Here is a 17,748-nt window from a genome sequence, read left to right as displayed (position 1 = left end):
TTTAATCCCCCTTTAGCATTTACAAAAGGATAGCATGTCAGTTGAGTTATAATGGCAGTTGTTTTAAGCAGGTTTTTTTCCTTACTTTTATTTATAAGTGATAGGATGGTGGGGCCAATGCCATATTAAATGGTCTGGAAACTATAAGGAATGAAGGCATGACCTGTTTTGATCTATGTAAATGGATGTTTTGCTCCTCTCCCCAATACAAAGCACCAGAGACAATAAAATATAATAAAATAAAAAATGGGGGAGCTAGTTTTCTCCAAAAACAAACTTCTGAATGGGAGCTGGAAACAACAGTAAAATTTACAGAAATACAGTAATCAGCATCTCAATGCTGGATCCTTCAGCAAAGAGGATATTTTATTTATTTATTTAATTAAAACTCATTGGATAGATTGATATTACCATATTTTGGAACATGAGTAAGTTATTTTGTAATTCTTATCAGCACACATCAGCTCACCTGCAGGAAGCAATATTAGTTTCTTCTATTGTTGTGAGGTGTGAAAAAGTATTATATATATTCATTAATTAGATAAAACAAAGTAGTGGAAACATAATATTTATCAGTAGTAGAAAAATTTCACATTTCATTGAAACACATTTTTCTACTACTGATAAATATTATGTTTCCACTACTTTGTTTTATCTAATTAATGAATATATATAATACTTTTTCACACCTCACAACAATAGAATAAACTAATATTGCTTCATGCAGGTGAGGTGAAGATACAGAGAAATGTGCAGAATTTACTCACGTAGTCTATAATACTGAAGCTGCTGTTATATTCTATAGACATATTCAAAAAATGACACTGAGAAATAGAATCAGTACCTTAGCAACTGATCTTCCAGACCAGATCGGGTAACAGTGAAATTTATTATAGTTACTTTGATGCATACCTATAAGAAAAAGAAAAAAGAAAAAAACATCTTCATGTAAAAAACAATATTATATTTTGACAAAAAAATAATTTATGTATGACCCTTCAAAAGATGACAGGAAATTCACATTGCAGTCTGGTGGATCTTTACTCAAACATAAATCTTAATTAAAGTCCTTTAATGAAATAGAAGTTATATATTTTATAAATATTTTGAACTCTGAAATTGGTTGCAAAGAAAGATATCCCTGGATTCTGCAAAGCGGTTAAGAACTACTCGTGTCCCTTAGCTTGTTGCCAACCCAACCGAGCTAATGTGCTTTGATAGGACTTGATATTCCCAAGTACAAATGACATTCTTTATCAGTTTCGGTTGTTGTTACACTGCTCATTACTTCTGAAAAGTTATACAATAACTGTGGCCTTGAATTGATTTTTCAGTTGTACTATAAAACATTTAACATCCCACCAAAATCATTTTATGATGACATGGAAATGGCACCAAAATTAATAGCTCAATGTTTTCTTCTTCTTTATCTTCTAATATTTCTCATTCTGTAATGTCATTACATTGTACTTCTCCCTGCCCTGTTTCAAATCATAGGTGAAGATTTAAAATGTGGGCTACAATATTGTAAAAAAAAAAAAAGTTAAGTGTTGAAATATATTACAGAGAAAGAGGCAGAATTTAACATAAAATGCTTTTTTCCTTAGCCTTTCAATATCAACTGTAGTATAGTTCAACTTCCTCTGTATTACAAAATCTACTATATTTTACTGATACATGGACAATTCTGATATAAACTATATTTATCCAGATGCTGAGTCATTCACTATCTGATTCACAGCTTGAGATAGCCTAAGGTTTTCTCAGCAAAACCAATGTGACTGGTAATACCTTAAGCTATAATCTATTATTTATTTAACCCCAAAGGCTGGGTTCACATAAAAAATTATGCACAGACCATATTAAGGATTTGTTGCAGGGATGGGTTCTTTTTGGTTCGGACTGGTTCACATGACCTGCCCATGTAGTCACAATGATGTCATCAAACTGGATCAGTGCCGGTCCATCAGAGGTGCCATCTTTTTTTAAAAAAAATCAATTTCTTATATGCATGTGCAGAAGCTAGGTTTCTGGCACTGTGCATGCTGTCGCCATTTTGTTTTCAGCATTTAAAAAAAGAAAATTAGGGGGGGGGGGTTGCATGGCCACACGGCATGGGAGGAAGCGAACCAGCAGCAAGGTAAGTTGGAACCCACCCCTGCTTTGTTGTAATGGTATGTGACAAGACTTTCAGAAATGGAAGGAAGAAATAGTGTCTACACAACAGTCAAGCAAAAGATTCTGTAGCACAATCTGCAGTTGCACTTTAGGCAGAGAAAGAGGCTCCAAAGGGACTCTCCCTAAATTCTCAGGCTGTAAAAGAAATGGTGAGCATCTTGTACTATCACACTTGCAAGATTCTTTAAAATAAAATAGAATTTAACTCATGTAATCATGTGTCCTGTCTGATATACCTGAGAAGGCTGATAGTAAGTTCACATATGATTAAAAATAATCAGACTGTTACTAAATATTAACTGGTACCAACAAAAGAGATAGATCAAACCCAAAATTTCTATCTCATTGTGTAGTTCGCGCAAGAGAAAGATATACTGTACAAGAATTTCAAAATTGATTTGATTATAAAAGAAGGAATTGTTTCATAACGGATCAATCACTTTTCTACAATAAACAAACTTACCTGAGAGGTTTGTCCTTTAATATATAGTATCACTTATTTCTCTTTTCTTTCTTATATAACTCATCTTTGTAGGAGCTTTTGTATGAAAGTGTTTGAAAGTTACAACTGCTTTTACTGTTTTCTGATAGAATTACTAGAGCAGTTTCTGGGTTTCATGACCATATTTCAAATTACATTCTATTTCAAATGTTCATAAATGAAATAATTCACCAATTCTAGCTCATTTTTCTCCATTTAAAAAAAATTAAAAAGCATTAGAACACAAGCTGATTAACATTCGTGCTTCTCATTTCTTATAGGAAATTATGCATAAAAAACCCCCACAAAGCAAAAATCATGGAGCCCAGAAAGTGTCATTAGCATGGCATCTATCAACTAGCAGTAAAATTTACTTATTTTCCATATTGGTTTGAAAGCACACACTTTGCGCGCGTCACCGTCATACATAATTTTAAAGTCTCTCTGCATGTACAGAAGACTTTGGGCACACGCAGAGGGTTAAAAACAAGCAAATGGTGATATTTGGGTCGGTGGGCAGAACCTTACACTGCTGCTGGTACCATTTCTCTGAATCACCAGCAGCTGCCGCTAGTGGTACATCTGAACTGGGGTGTACCGGTAGGATTTCACCACTGCTTTTACCGGTAACTGTACAAAATGTTCCCAGCATAACTTTTTCTTTAGATAAATAAAAGCCCAAGATGATTTTGCAAACGAAATATATAATTACTTTAATTGAGTGAAAAAAAATGTCTCTTAAAATTCTTAGGGTCTAATTTTATGTTGTCTATTGAGAATTATACTCAATTGAATAACTCTGCGGTAAATTGCAGCGCAGCTACAACATCTAATTAATAGCATACCTCAGGTAAATAGTGGGGATTTGGCATTTTTGTTGTCATGTAGAACTTGAAGTTTTTATCATAATCTATGTCTGAATCTCCAAGGCGAATTAGCAGTCTTCCGCCAGAAACAAAAGTCTGCTTCAAAAGAATAGGTTCCAGGGCTGGATCAAGAGTTTCTCTAATCTATTGAAGAAGAAGAAAAGCATATATTTTACCAAGTATGATTTTGAAAAATCATTTTAAGAAATCAGCTAGTGCATGCATGCATTAGGCCAGTGATGGCGAACCTATGGCACGGGTGCCACAGGTGGCACTTGGAGCCATATCTGCTGGCACGCGAGCTGTTGCCCCAGCTCAGATCCAATGTGCCTTTGTGTGCTGGCCAGCTGATTTTTGGCTTGCACAGAGGTTCTGGGAGGGCGTTTTTGGCTTCCAGAAAGCCTCCAGGTGATGGGAGAGGGCGTTTTTACCCTCCCCAAGCTCCAAAGAAGCCTTTGGAGCCTTGGGAGGGCAAAACACGAACATACTGGGCCCACTAGAAGTTGGGAAACAGGCCATTTCTGGCCTCCAGAGGGCCTCCAGAGGGCAGGGGAAGCTATTTTCGCCCTCCCCAGGCATTGAATTGGATGTGGGCACTCGTGCATGCACAATAGCTTGCACCCATACTCTTTTGGCACCCGAGGAAAAAAAGCTTAGCCATCACTGCATTAGGCTGTTTAGAAGAGATGAGGAACAAGAGGGCAGATTTCACAGCCATTATTTATTTGTTTTGTTTGTTTGTTACGCATGTACTAGGTAGTAGGTATTGGTATAAACATAAATATTAACAAGGTAGGTAGACACAATGATGCATTCATGCATGCCCTTACAGACCTCTTAGGAATGGGCTGAGGTCAATTGTAGATAGTCTAAGGTTAAAGTTTTTGGGGTTTGGGGAAGAACCAGTCAGGTAGTGCATTCCAGGCATTGATTACTTTCTTGCTAAAGTTGTATTTTCTGCAGTCGAGTTTGGCGCAGTTTACATTAAGTTTGAATCGATTGTGTGCTCGTGTATTGTTGTGGTTAAAGCTGAAGAAATGATGGACAGGTAGGACATTGTGGTAAATGATTTTGTAAACTACATTTAGATCAGATTGAAGGCGACGAATTTCCAGGCTATCTAAGCCCAAAATTTCAAGTCTGGTGGAATAAGGGCATGGGGTGAGGTATCATCAATACGCCGATGATACCCAGTTATACATCTCCACCCCATGTCCAGTCAACGAAGCAGTGGAAGTGATGTGCCGGTGCCTGGAGGCTGTTGGGGCCTGGATGGGTTTCAACAAACTCAACCCAGACAAGACGGAGTGGCTGTGGGTCTTGCCTCCCAAGGACAATTCCATCTGTCCGTCCATTACCCTGGGGGGAGAACTACTGACCCCCTCAGAGAGGGCTCGCAACTTGGGCGTCCACAGCTGACATTGGAACATCATCTTTCGGCTGTGGCGAGGAGGGTGTTTGCCCAGCTTCGCCTGGTGCACCAGTTACGGCCCTATTTGGACAGGGAGTCATTGCTCACAGTCGCTCATGCCCTCATCACCTCGAGGTTCAATTACTGCAACGCTCTCTACATGGGGCTACCTCTGAAAAGTGTTCGGAAACTTCAGATCGTGCAGAATGCAGCTGTGAGAGCCATCGTGGGGCTTCCAAGATTCGCCCACGTTTTTTCAACACTCCGTGGCTTGCATTGGCTGCCGATCAGTTTCCGGTCACAATTCAAAGGGTTGGTCATGACCTTTAAAGCCCTACATGGCATTGGACCAGAGTACCTCCGGAACCCCCTGCTACCGCATGAATCCCAGTGACCGATAAGGTCCCACAGAGTTGGCCTTCTCCGGGTCCCGTCGACTAAACAATGTCGTTTGCTGGGTCCCAGGGGAAGAGCCTTCTCTGTGGCATCCCCGGCCCTCTGGAACCAACTCCCCCCGGAGATTAGAACTGCCCCCACCCTCCCTGTCTTTCGTAAACTACTCAAGACTCACTTATACCACCAGGCATGGGGGAGTTGAGTCACCTTTCCCCCAGGCTTTTTTATACTTTGTTTTATGTTTGGTATGAATGTGCTGTTTGGTTTTTTTTAAAATAATGATAGGGTTTATATGTTTTTTAATATTAGATTTGTTCCACTACTATATTGTTTTTATTACTGTTGTGAGCCGTCCTGAGTCTTCGGAGAGAGGTGGCATACAAATCTAATTAATAATAATAATAATAATAATAATAATAATAATAATAATAATAATAATAATAATAATGTATTCTGTTGCGAGCAGAGGAGTGGAGAATGCTTCTTGTGAAATATTTTTGGACTCCCTCAATTGTATTGATATCTGATATGCAGTGCGGATTCCAGACAGGTGAGCTGTATTCAAGAATTGGTCTAGCAAATGTTTTATATGCTCTGGTTAGTAGATTAATATTGCCAGAGAAGAAGCTATGTAGGATTAGATTAATAACTCTTAGTGCCTTTTTGGCAATGTTGTTACAATGGGCTCTGGCACTTAGGTCTGGCATTAGATATGAGTATTCCAAGGTCCTTGACAGAATGAGGGTCATCTATAAGGTTGTGTCTTCCAAGTTTGTGTTTTAGCAAGCAATTATAGTATGCAGAATAAATCTAATAGCTACCCTATAAATAAAATAATAATAATAAGTTTATCATATGTAAATTAAAAATGATTTAAACCTCTTCTAGAAGAACAGGTAAACCCAGACGAATAGCATTCTCCAGTGTACGTAGGAAACCAGTGTCTGTGAGCTTAATTATTTTTAAACCACATTTTGCTTCTTTGTTTCTTATCCATCGGTTTGCCTGTATATTAAAAAAAATGATTAAATGTGAAATTTTAATGAACACTAAAAAGGATTGTACATTTTATTTGTTTCTTAAAACATTCAGACCCTAAAAATTAATTTCCTTCTTATTTCTATGATTGTTGTATCAGCACAGAGTGAAATAGAAGTCTACTGCTTGCCTTGTTTTTTCAGGGTGATAATTAGAGTCAGGGTGAGAATTTGAACCAACATTTCTCAGTTATTCTCATGCTTTTGCAAGTATAATTAGGGTAAATACAAGAGTGGTTTCCTTCACTGCCTGGTACGTGGTTTCTTTTGAGAGATGTTATTTTCCTTCTTCATTCGTATTGTGCTAGTCTGGGCTTTCATAATGTCACTTTTCAAAATTTCCCAAGCTTCTTGAATTTTCCCATTAAGGATTCCCATTCATGGAATCCATCCCAAGCTCTTTCTAAGTTATTGAAATTATCTTTCTTAATGTCCAATACTCCAATTTGACTTTGTTCTACTATTTATGCTTGCATAATATTGAATTCCAATATTGCATGATCACTTACCCCCAAAGTTCCTGTAGCTTTAAAACCTATCATTTCATCTCTGTTAGTGAGAACTATGTCCAATATGGTTGATCCCCTTGTTCCTTTCTCTACTTTTTGGGAAACAAACTTGCCTGCTAGTTAGGAACCTGTCCTTTGTTAGGAATCTTTTGGATCATCCATTTGATGCAGTTTGTCTCCCTGTTTGTCAGGTTCTATATGTCAGAGTCTATTTACTATAAACAATCATCCATTTATTTGCGGAAGCTAGGAAGTATGATTTCTCGTTACTCCAAGATTGAAATGCATTGTATACATTTTAAAAAATATGGCGAATATCTAAGGAAGATGCTATTTGCAGCATGGATCTGCAAGGTTCAGGAAGCGCTTTCTTCTTACATGGCAGTTATAAGAATGAGAATTTGATAAATAACTTTTCATGACAGCAGCTAAATTATTGTTTTGAATTTCTGGGCTGCACTTTTAAAAACTCTTTTTCTTAGCATAAAGAAAAAGAAAACAGACTAGAGGGGCAATATGATAGGCACCAGATAAAGAATTATTTCAGTAATCCTGCACTCTAACCACAGAGTAATGAATAAACAATAATATATTTAGATTTTAATTTCCCCCTATTCTTTAATCATAAATTCCCTATCCTATCTAACCAAAGAAAGAAGAGAATGATATAATGGCAGCTGAAAGATGATGTCTAGTTAATTTAAAACAACTATGGCCTTTCTTTCACATAACTATCTTGTCTTACAAGTACATGTATCTTATCACAGGGTAACTCTGTTTTGTTTTGTTTTATTAGGTAGATTTATGTGGCCACCCATTTAAAATACACAATGCTATGTGGTTAAATAGATATTGCTGTTTCTGGCTATTATTGCTGTATGCTGCTACTACAGATAACTGCCAGATACTACTGTGGTATATTTTGGGCCCCCCCAAAAAGTGAATAGTTCTATGGCCAATTAAAAAGTTGAAAGAATTCTGGTGTTCAAATGCCAACAGTTCTAGAAACAGGGTAGTAGTTCTGTTATAATAATTGAGAAAGAAGGATGCGTGTAAGGGTTCCAAGCCATAGCAAGCAAAACTTTGAGTCAAGTAGATTCCTCAAAGAATAGCTTTATTGGATATATCCTATTGGCACAGATCTGGTGGTTCCTGTGGTTTTCACCTAATTAAAAGCAAAAGTTTTTCACTTTCTCAAGACAAACAGTCACATGGTCCAATCATGGCTCCATTTGGTTGCCTGGTGACATTACTCCTTCCTCTGACCAGGTGTGAGAATGTCCTTGGTTCGCAAGATAAAGTATTTTATTTTGCCTTCAAAGTTACAACTATCTAATTTACCCCCTCCCTATCCCTTATCTCCAGTGTGGCAATACTGAAGCTCCAAGATGCCTTTGGTCAGGTCAGCTTCAGGGTTGACATGGTGCTTGTTTGTTCAAAGAATCCAGATCACGATGATAGATTGGTGAAATTGTGGCTGAGAACCAGAGGGAAGGTTCAGAGGGTCAGTGATTCAATTTGACAAAGTCAATGGTAGTGTGCTCAGAAAAGCAGTGGCAAATCCCTAGATTTGTCTGTGTCTTTCTTCTTTTCAAACTAGCAGAGCGAGTTGACAGAAGAAGGAACAGAAGAAATATATTATCCAGAGCCTAGAAAGCAAGCTGGATCTCTAACGTACCATAAACCAACAATACTGAATAATCATTGCACACAAATCCTTTATATATAAAAACAAACTATTATTCAGCTAGGAATAAATGATTAAAATAAATACTTACCTGATCCTGAGGATCAATCATGAGTGGCCAGCGCCGCCCACGTGTAACCAGAATGCCATTTTCAGTGGAAACATAATCCCGAGGTAATCCATCAGTATTCCATTGTCGAATTTCATAGGGGTCTCCCAAAATATTTATAAGACTGAAGTCAGAACTAATAGGAATGTCTAGATCTTGGCATTGTCTGATCCAGCATTCGATTAACTAATTTGAAAGGGGAAACACAAATCAGGAAAAGCTATTTTGGTTACTGTATAAAATACTAATTATTTTAATCAAGACAAAGTTTGCATTAGAGTTAATAAGGCAGATGTTCAATATGAAGATATATATAACTGGCTGATCTGAAATTATATAGTAATGTTTTGGAATATAAATCATCTTATAAACCAAAAGATCTTTCTTTTAATGAGATTGTCAAAATGAGTAGGACCAGAATTTTGATTTTTTAACAATTGCTTCTGACATTGGTGGTAGAACATAGAAATGTAGCTGGATGGTGTTCGGCCTGACTGGCTCAGGCAATGCGTAATAGTCCAAGGAAAAGAAATCAAACACACACGTGCTCTGCTAATCAGCAAACTTGTATTAAATAAACAAAAAAGGGTTACTCAAAACAGTTCTTAGTGCCCAAAAACAATGATAGTGCAAGGCTTACTTCAGCCACATACAAAAACACAGGAAAAAACAAACAAAGACAACCTGGAATGAACAAAGACGTTTCAGGAGTCCTTTTGAATCTTTGGAGCAAGCAGCAAGTCCCAGAATTTTCACCTCCCACTTGTCTGAAAAAGCTGGGTTGAAAACTCCAATGGCATGGAACAGAAACTTCAGAGCAGGAACCACAAAATAACACAGATAAACAGCCACAGTTTGCCTTGGGCCGTTGTTCCCTTTTATACCTTTAGCCCTTATTAAGGGAACCACACCCAGCCCTCAGTATAAGAACCACACCCAGCCCAGGTGCTCCTATAATGACTTGTAATACTCCTTAAAGCGATCCCTTCTTTGCATAGCTCTTCGGCTACGCAGATCAATATATTGATCTGCAGAAGAACCCAAGGACGAAAGACTGTCTGAGGGACTGCATGCCAAATCCCCTAGGCTGTCTGCTGAATCCTGCGTCCCAATGGCCTCGTCCTCCTGGCTGTCTGCCACGTCCTCCTGGCTGTCTGCCACATCTTCCTGGCTGTCTGCCACATCTTCCTGGCTGTCAGCCAGGCTTTCACATTCACTTTGTGCTGCGTCTCTCCCATCTGTGGGAGCAACGGCTGGCCCAGGCCCAAACACAACAGATGGAAATCAATGGGTTTGGTAGATACAAAAGTTCAAGTACAGGTAAAAAGAACTGCATGGTCATCTACATTGAATAACCTAATAATAAAAATATCCCAGGTCCTTGGGAAGAATTCTATAACTATTTGGTTGACTGTCCAACCAGCCATGAAAATCTAATTATGAAAACATTTTTGCTTTTGTAGGCATCCATTAATGATACTAATCAATTATTAAAATGTTTGTTTTTAGATAATCTTGAACATTTTTTACTTTTTAAACCATTTGCAATTTCCACTAAAATATAGGTCGTTCTAGACTTACAACAATTCATTTAATGACCAAGGTCAGTGGCACTGAAAAAAGTGACATTTTTTCCAATTATCACCTTTGTACCATCCCCATGATTATGTGATCAAAATTCATAGGCTTGGCAACTGGATCATGCTGATGACCGTCCCAAAATCATGTGATCAGTTTTTGCGAGCAAAGTCAATGGGGAAGCCAGATTCACTTAACAACCAACTACTAACTTATCAATGGCAGTTGTTCACCTAACAATTGTGGTAAGAAAGATCATAAAATGGGACAAACCTCACTTAACAAATGTCTCACTTAACTACAGAAAATTTTGCCTCAATTGTGGCCATAAGTCCAGCACTACCTGTAAATGAAAACGTAAAATATTTTACGTCCCAGCAAACAGCAGAAGGAGCCTGTAGTACTGTATTCTAACCACTGCGCCACCATAAATATTTGACCTGAGTGGCATGTATTAATGCCGGCTCCCAAATCACTATTTCCATTCTAGGTTACAGTTTCCACTTACACATTTTCCCTTCTTTTTCATCTTGATTATTACTTTAAAGAGCAGGATCAAAAGAAAAATAATATCCAGTTTCCTTAGTCACTCTTGACTTCTGACAGCAGACAGGGAAAAATCATGATTTGGCTATGTAGATTTTTTTTTACAGTTTTCCATATGTGAAAACATTATTTATACTTATTTAGATTTACAACTGCTTCTATGATGTACAGCATCTTTTATGAAGCATATTGGCTTTAGAATAAGATAAAAATAAAAGTCAAATAACTAAAAATTATGGTCTAGACAAAGAAAATTAACTTACCAATTGTCTATAATGTGCAGTAAAAGCCCCATAGTAAGCTACACAAGCAGCAGCTATGAATACATTTCCAGTGATATTTGAAATCTCTGCCTCAAAATTCAAAATACTTTCTTCCCATCGAACCTGTTCATCCCCTAATGCAGCTGTAAGTCTTCCAGCACGGTTGAGACGAGCCTGAGTCAGTGCCATGGTCTTTGCTAAACAACGAGAATTCTTTTAGATCATGGTTATAATTCAGGGTAATTCGTTTTGTTAACTATTTTTTGTCTTTTGAATGAATAACAAAATACGGCACTAGGGTTAGCAATGTGACAAATTTCATCATGGAGCAATTCTTAAAAAAATAGATTATGATCATTTGATTTTGTGTTAATAATGTACACTTTCTTACCAGACTGCCTTCCTAATATAACATGACACATTTCTATTTATTTATTTGTTTGTTTGTTTTATTTGTCAAACAAGTATAGAATTATAGTTTGTATTAACATAACAAAGTATAAAGAAGTGATAAAAAGGATAATAGGACAGAAAGACAGGGATGGTAGTCATAATAGTGCGCTTATGCATGCTCCTTAGAGACCTCTTAGAAAAGGGGAGAGGTCAACCGTAGATAATTTAAGGTTGAAGATTTTGGGGTTAGGGGAAGAAACAACAGAGTCAGGTAGTGAGTTCCAGGCATTGATCACTCTGTTGCTGAAGTCATATTTTCTGCAGTCAAGTTTGAAGCAATTTACATTTAGTTTGTATCTATTATGTGCTCTTGTGTTGTTGTTGAAGGTGAAGTAGTCACTAACAGGAAGGATGTTATGATGTATGATCTTATGAACAATGGTGAAATCAGTTCGGTGGCGACGTAGTTGTAAATTGTCTAGCCATAGTATTGGAAATCTGGAGGAGTAAGGTAGTTTGAGAGGAGGCATGAAGGATTCTTCTTGTGAAGTATTTCTGGACTCTCTCAATTGTGTCAGTGTCAGTTATGCAATATGGGTTCCATGAATGTTTTGTATGCTCTGGTGAACAGTTCAGTGTTTCCGGAGAAGAAGCTACATAAGATTAGGTTTGTAACTCTTAGTGGGTTTTTTTGGCAATGTTGTTACAGTGAGCTCTGGCACTTAGGTCATTGGATACGAGTACTCCAAGGTCTTTGACAGAGTGAGGGTCAGCTACAAGTTCATTACTTCCAAGTATGTATTTAGTATTCTGATTCTTTTTGCCAGTGTGTAAGACAGAGCATTTGTTGGTTGAGATTTGAAGTTGTCAGTTGTTAGACCATTCAGCTAAATAATCAAGGTCCTTTTGAAGGGTAGCAGTATTGTCGGTGGTGGTTAAATAGTTTAACATCATCAGCAAAGAGAGCACAGTTGCTTGTAATGTGGTCACAAAGATCGTTTATGTAGATCTATTTAATTTATTTCTCACATATGTATATTTTTCTATTACATTTTGTGTATATATCTTCAGTAAAAATATGTTTTTGAACGATAACATGTAAGCAGGATTTTAAGATGTTAATAAACTACACTGGTGAACGTTTACAAATAGTTCTCAACTAACATCAGTTCATTTAGTGACCATTCAAAGTTACAATAGCACTGAAAAAATTGATTCATGATCATTTTTCACAATTATGCCCGTTGCATCATCCCCAATGGTCACATGATATAAAATGCAGATGCTTGGCAACTGATTCACACTTAGTGATGATTGCAGTGTCCCAGGATCATGGGAATCACCTTTTGGGACCTTCTGACAAGCAAAGTCAATGAGGGAGCCAGATTCACTTAATAACTGTGTCATTAATTTAAGGACCGCAGACTTAACAGCTTTGGCAAGAAAGGTCGTAAATGTGGCAAAACTCGCTTGACAACTGTCATGCTTAGCAACAGAAATTTGGGGCTCAATTGTCGTTGTAAGTCAAGAACTACTTGTATTGGTACAGATTTCATGAGAAAATATTTTTTAAAATAGGTACTTACCAAGGCTTTCTTTTTCATTCACACTTCTTTCATATTGGTCTTGCAATTCCTGTATTTGTTCCTCTACCTGTTTCAATTTTTTTTGCTTAGCACGAAGGGTAGCTAAAGTTGCATCAAGTTCTGTCTAATCATAATAGAAATTAATTCAAATGATTATTCTGCCATATATTCTGAATGTCTTCTTTTATTCATTTGAACAGTTGCTTTACAGCAAAATAGAATATAGAAGAAACTACAAATAAGTATTTATTTATTCATTCATTCATTCATTCATTCATTCATTCATTCATTTATTTATTTGTATGCCGCCCCTCTCCATAGACTCAGGGCGGCTAACAACAGTGGTAAAAACAACATGCGACAATCCAATACTAAAACAGCTAAAAACCCTTATTTTAAAACCAATCATACATACAAACATACCATACATAAATTGTAGAAGCCTAGGGGGAAAGAATATCTCAGTTCCCCCATGCCTGATGACAGAGGTGGGTTTTAAGAAGCTTACGAAAGGCAAGAAGGGTGGGGGCTATTCTAATCTCTGGGGGAAGTTGGTTCCAGAGGGCCGGGGTCACCACAGAGAAGGCTCTTCCCCTGGGTCCCGCCAAACGACATTGTTTAGTTGACGGGACCCAGAGAAGGCCCACTTATAACCCAATTATAACCACATTATAATTACTTCTATAACCTTATAAATTATATAACAATTAATACATATTTATGTTCACTTTGAGGAATTTCAAGATTTCCTCAAAATGAATACCATTCTGAATCAAATCCAACTCTTTTAGTATCATGCTAAACTATTTGTGATACCAATATAATTAAATGTATTGGTAAATGAAACAGTTATAAAAAATTCCTTCCTACTCCCTTTCATGCACACATGCTTTCTTGGGAACGAGAACATTGGAATGGGAATTACTTATTTACCGTATATACTCGAGTATAAGCCGACCCGAGTATAAGCCGAGGCACCAAATTTTGCCACAAAAACTGGGAAAACGTATTGACCCGAGTATAAGCCGAGGTTAGAAAATGCAGTGGCTACTGGTAACTTATAAAAATGGAAAACAATAAAATTACATTAATTGAGACATGTTTTAGAATATTTATTTTAAAGAAAACCAGTAAACTAGCTCTGTAAATTTAAAAGAGGGTAAACAAATTAACAATATTAACAATAAATTAAAAAGTAAAAAAAGTAGCTCGATCAGGAAGCTAAAACCTAAGAGTTAAAATCCTTCAAAACTGGATTCCTTCTCACCATTAATTGGATTTACATTATTGTTCTGTTTTTATATATGCTGTGAGCCACCCTGAGTCCTTGGAGAGGGATTGCATACAAATCCAATTAAATAAATAAACAAACAAACAAACAAACAAACAAATAAGTGTATCCAAAGAAGAGCTTCAGCATTAGCTGCTGTGAGGTTATCAGCATAGAAAACCAAATAGATAGATAGATAGATAGATAGATAGAAATAGATAGATAGATATAGATAGAAAGATAGATAGACAGACAGACAGACAGATAGAAAAATAGATAGATAGATAGAAATAGATACAGATAGATAGATAGATAGATAGATAGATAGATAGATAGAAAGAAAAATAGTTAGATAGAAAAATAGATAGATAGAAATAGATACAGATAGATGATAGATAGATAGATATAGATAGAAAGATAGACAGACAGACAGACAGATAGAAAAATAGATAGATAGATAGATAGATAGATAGAAAGAAATAGATACAGATAGATAGATAGATAGATAGATAGATAGATAGATAGAAAAATAGATAGATAGAAAAATAGATAGATAGAAAGATAGACAGATAGAAAAAGAATTCCTGTCTAGCTCTGCCTCATAACACATTATTAGATCCTATCCAAGCAAGGACAGCAACTACCACAAAATAGCATTTTTTAAACAGTTTAAATCCTTTCAAAGGAGGGGGAGGAGAATCTGACAGCAGGGGGCCTTTTTAATCCGACTCACCATTGCAAATGGCTGCCTTCTTTGCTTGAGCTGGGGAGAGGAACTACGGGGTGCGAGAGGAGACAAAAGCTGGTGCCTCCTCGCTCTGGCTCAAGCAATGGCGCCCTCGTGTGGTGACTTTGTCAATGACCCGAGTATAAGCCGAGGCTGTGTTTTTCAGCCCATTTTTGGGGCTAAAAAACTCGGCTTATACTCGAGTATATACGGTATTTAGTTTGTCAAATATGTATGAGAAAACAGGTATAAGTTTAAACATGGATATGAACCCAGGAAAGAACCGTTGAAACTTACCTGAACGGTCTTCTCGATGCACTGCGAGGAGAGTCCAACATGGGTGATACTTCAGCCTGATTGGTTAGGGACGGAGTTAAATTATAATATTAATTAGCTCCGCCCTGTAGCCACCCCCTTATAGCTCAGTCAATAAAAACGAAGGAGTAGTGCAACCAGCACAACTTTATTAACTCAACTTCAACAAAAAACTGAGCCCCTGGGCCAAACGGCCGGGTTGGGTTTGGACTCTCCTCGCAGTGCATCGAGAAGACCGTTCAGGTAAGTTTCAACGGTTCTTCTCCAATGCACTGCTGCAGAGAGTCCAACATGGGATATACCCAAGATTACGATACCAGGGCGGGAGAAGGCTGGACCAGGGGCGTATGGGAATCACACACCCTCTGCAGCACTCTTCGGCCAAAGGCCGCATCCAAGGACACGAAGGAGTCCAGTTTATAATGTTTTATGAATGTATTTGGAGTGGCCCAGGTCGCAGCTCGACAGATGTCCTCCAAAGGCGCCTGGGTGGACCACGCCGCAGAAGTCGCAGCACTCCTTGTGGAGTGAGCCGTAATGTTCTCAGGTACTGTCCTTGATCGTGAGGTGTAGGCTGTAATAATACATGACGTCACCCATTGACTAATCGCCCTAGGAGATACCTTAGCTCCCATCGCAGATGACGCGAAGGACACAAATAAGGCCTCTGTTTTACGGAAATTAGCCATCCGTCGAACATAGATTTTGAGTGCCCGACGGACGTCTATCTTGTGCCAGCGTAACTCCATCGGATGGTTACCTCGTGCACAGAAGTCTGGCAGAACAATATCTGTTGATCTATGGAAGAAGGTGTTGACCTTAGGCAGGAACGTCGGGTCAGGTCGTAAAACCACTCGATTCTGGTGGAAGAGACATAGGTCTGGCCTTACCGAAAGAGCCGCCAGCTCAGACACTCTCCTGGCCGATGTGATGGCCACTAGAAAGGCCGTCTTAAAGGATAAAAGTCGTAAAGGAATATTGCGGAGAAGCTCAAATGGAGGCGCCGTTAGGGTATCCAACACAAAGGAAAGATCCCATGCTGGAAACCTGTGCACCGTCTGAGGCCGTATATTGGCTGCTCCCTTGAGGAAATCTCTCACCCACGGGTGATGAGCGATTGATCTCCCTTCCTCCAGCTTGATGATGGTTGAAATAGCCGCCACCTGTCTGCGTAGGGTGTTAGGGGCGAGACCCCTGTCTAGCCCGGCCTGTAGAAAAGACAGGATGTGTCTCACCGACGCTGATTGTGGATCTGCTCCAGTGGTAACGCAGAATTTGTGGAAAGCTGACCAGGTGGCCTGATAGATCCTTGTCGTTGAAGGCCTACGGGCCGCTTACATGGTGGAAATCACCGCTTGTGGAAGCGCTGCTGCTCTCAATCTATCCCCCTCAAGCGCCACGCGGCAAGCTTCCACCATTGGGGATCCGGATGGTAGACTGATCCCTGGCTCAGTGAGACAATGTTGAGCGGGAGTCGCCATGGCGGTGTGATTGACAGGTCCATTAAATCCGCAAACCATGGGCGGCGCGGCCAATAAGGAGCGATGAATATCACTTCGGCCCTCTCTGCGATTATTTTGGCCACTGCTCAGTGGATGAGGCACAATAGAGGGAACGCATACAGTAGGCCGTCCGGCCATGGGCTCCTGAGGGCATTGATCCGCTCGGCTCCCGGACAAGGGAAGCGAGAGAAAAAGCGACGCAGGTGTGTGTTCTCTGCTGTGGCAAATAGGTCCACTAGTGGAGTCCCATACCTCCTTGCCACTGCCTGAAACGCCTGTTCTCCCAAACGCCACTCGGCTGGTTGGAGGGTGGACCTGCTGAGCCAATCTGCTTGCACATTGTCCACCCCCGAGATGTGCTCTGCCCTGATTGAAAGCAAGTATGTTTCTGCCCATGAGAATAGAATATTCGTTTCCCGCATCAGCCTGGCTGACCTCGTCCCTCCTTGATGATTTAAGTGGGATCGAGTCGCCACGTTGTCGGTGAGAATTAGGACATGAGTGTCCTGACACTCCTCGAAGAATGCCTGAAGAGCTAGAAATACCGCCCTCAATTCCAGAAGGTTGATATGGTTGTCCGCTAGCTCTGCAATTGCCCACACCCCTTGGGCAACTTGAGTCTCTGAGTGCGCCCCCCAGCCTCTGAGGCTCACATCCGTGGTGATAACCACCTCCCTCTGTTTCAGAAAGGGGGAGCCTCGAAGAAGCGCGGACGAGCGCCACCATGGGAGGGACTTCCTGACACTCCTTGGGATTGAGACCAGGCGCTGGGAGTAGCTCGATCGACTCCGTTGGTATGGGAGGAGGAACCACTGCAGGGGTCTGGTGTGGAATCTGGCCCAAGGGACGATGTCGATGCAGGAGACAAATGACCCTAGTATCTGAGACAGCAAA

General features: G+C 39.2%; 1 protein-coding gene across 3 annotated transcripts in view; it reads right to left on the bottom strand.

The window, feature by feature from the left end:
- The window catches only part of DNAH6 (dynein axonemal heavy chain 6), a 223,660-nt gene that overhangs the window by 64,042 nt on the left and 141,870 nt on the right, over positions 1–17,748 (bottom strand). For all 3 annotated transcript variants that reach the window (XR_011558276.1, XM_070742321.1, XM_070742322.1), the window contains exons 53-58: positions 13,041–13,164; positions 11,062–11,258; positions 8,657–8,860; positions 6,212–6,337; positions 3,505–3,669; positions 845–912 (exon numbers count right to left, since the gene is read on the bottom strand). Coding sequence is in view for 2 of the 3 variants with exons in the window: in XM_070742321.1 (XP_070598422.1) it covers positions 845–912; positions 3,505–3,669; positions 6,212–6,337; positions 8,657–8,860; positions 11,062–11,258; positions 13,041–13,164 (884 nt within the window). In the remaining variant the exon portion in view is untranslated. The remainder of the gene's footprint in view (positions 1–844; positions 913–3,504; positions 3,670–6,211; positions 6,338–8,656; positions 8,861–11,061; positions 11,259–13,040; positions 13,165–17,748) is intronic.

The sequence above is a fragment of the Erythrolamprus reginae genome, chromosome 2 (genome assembly GCF_031021105.1).
Source record: "Erythrolamprus reginae isolate rEryReg1 chromosome 2, rEryReg1.hap1, whole genome shotgun sequence".
Classification (NCBI taxonomy): Eukaryota; Metazoa; Chordata; class Lepidosauria; order Squamata; family Dipsadidae; genus Erythrolamprus; species Erythrolamprus reginae.
The sequence above is the reverse complement of the archived record's forward strand: the minus strand, read 5'-3'. Positions and strand labels throughout refer to the sequence as shown.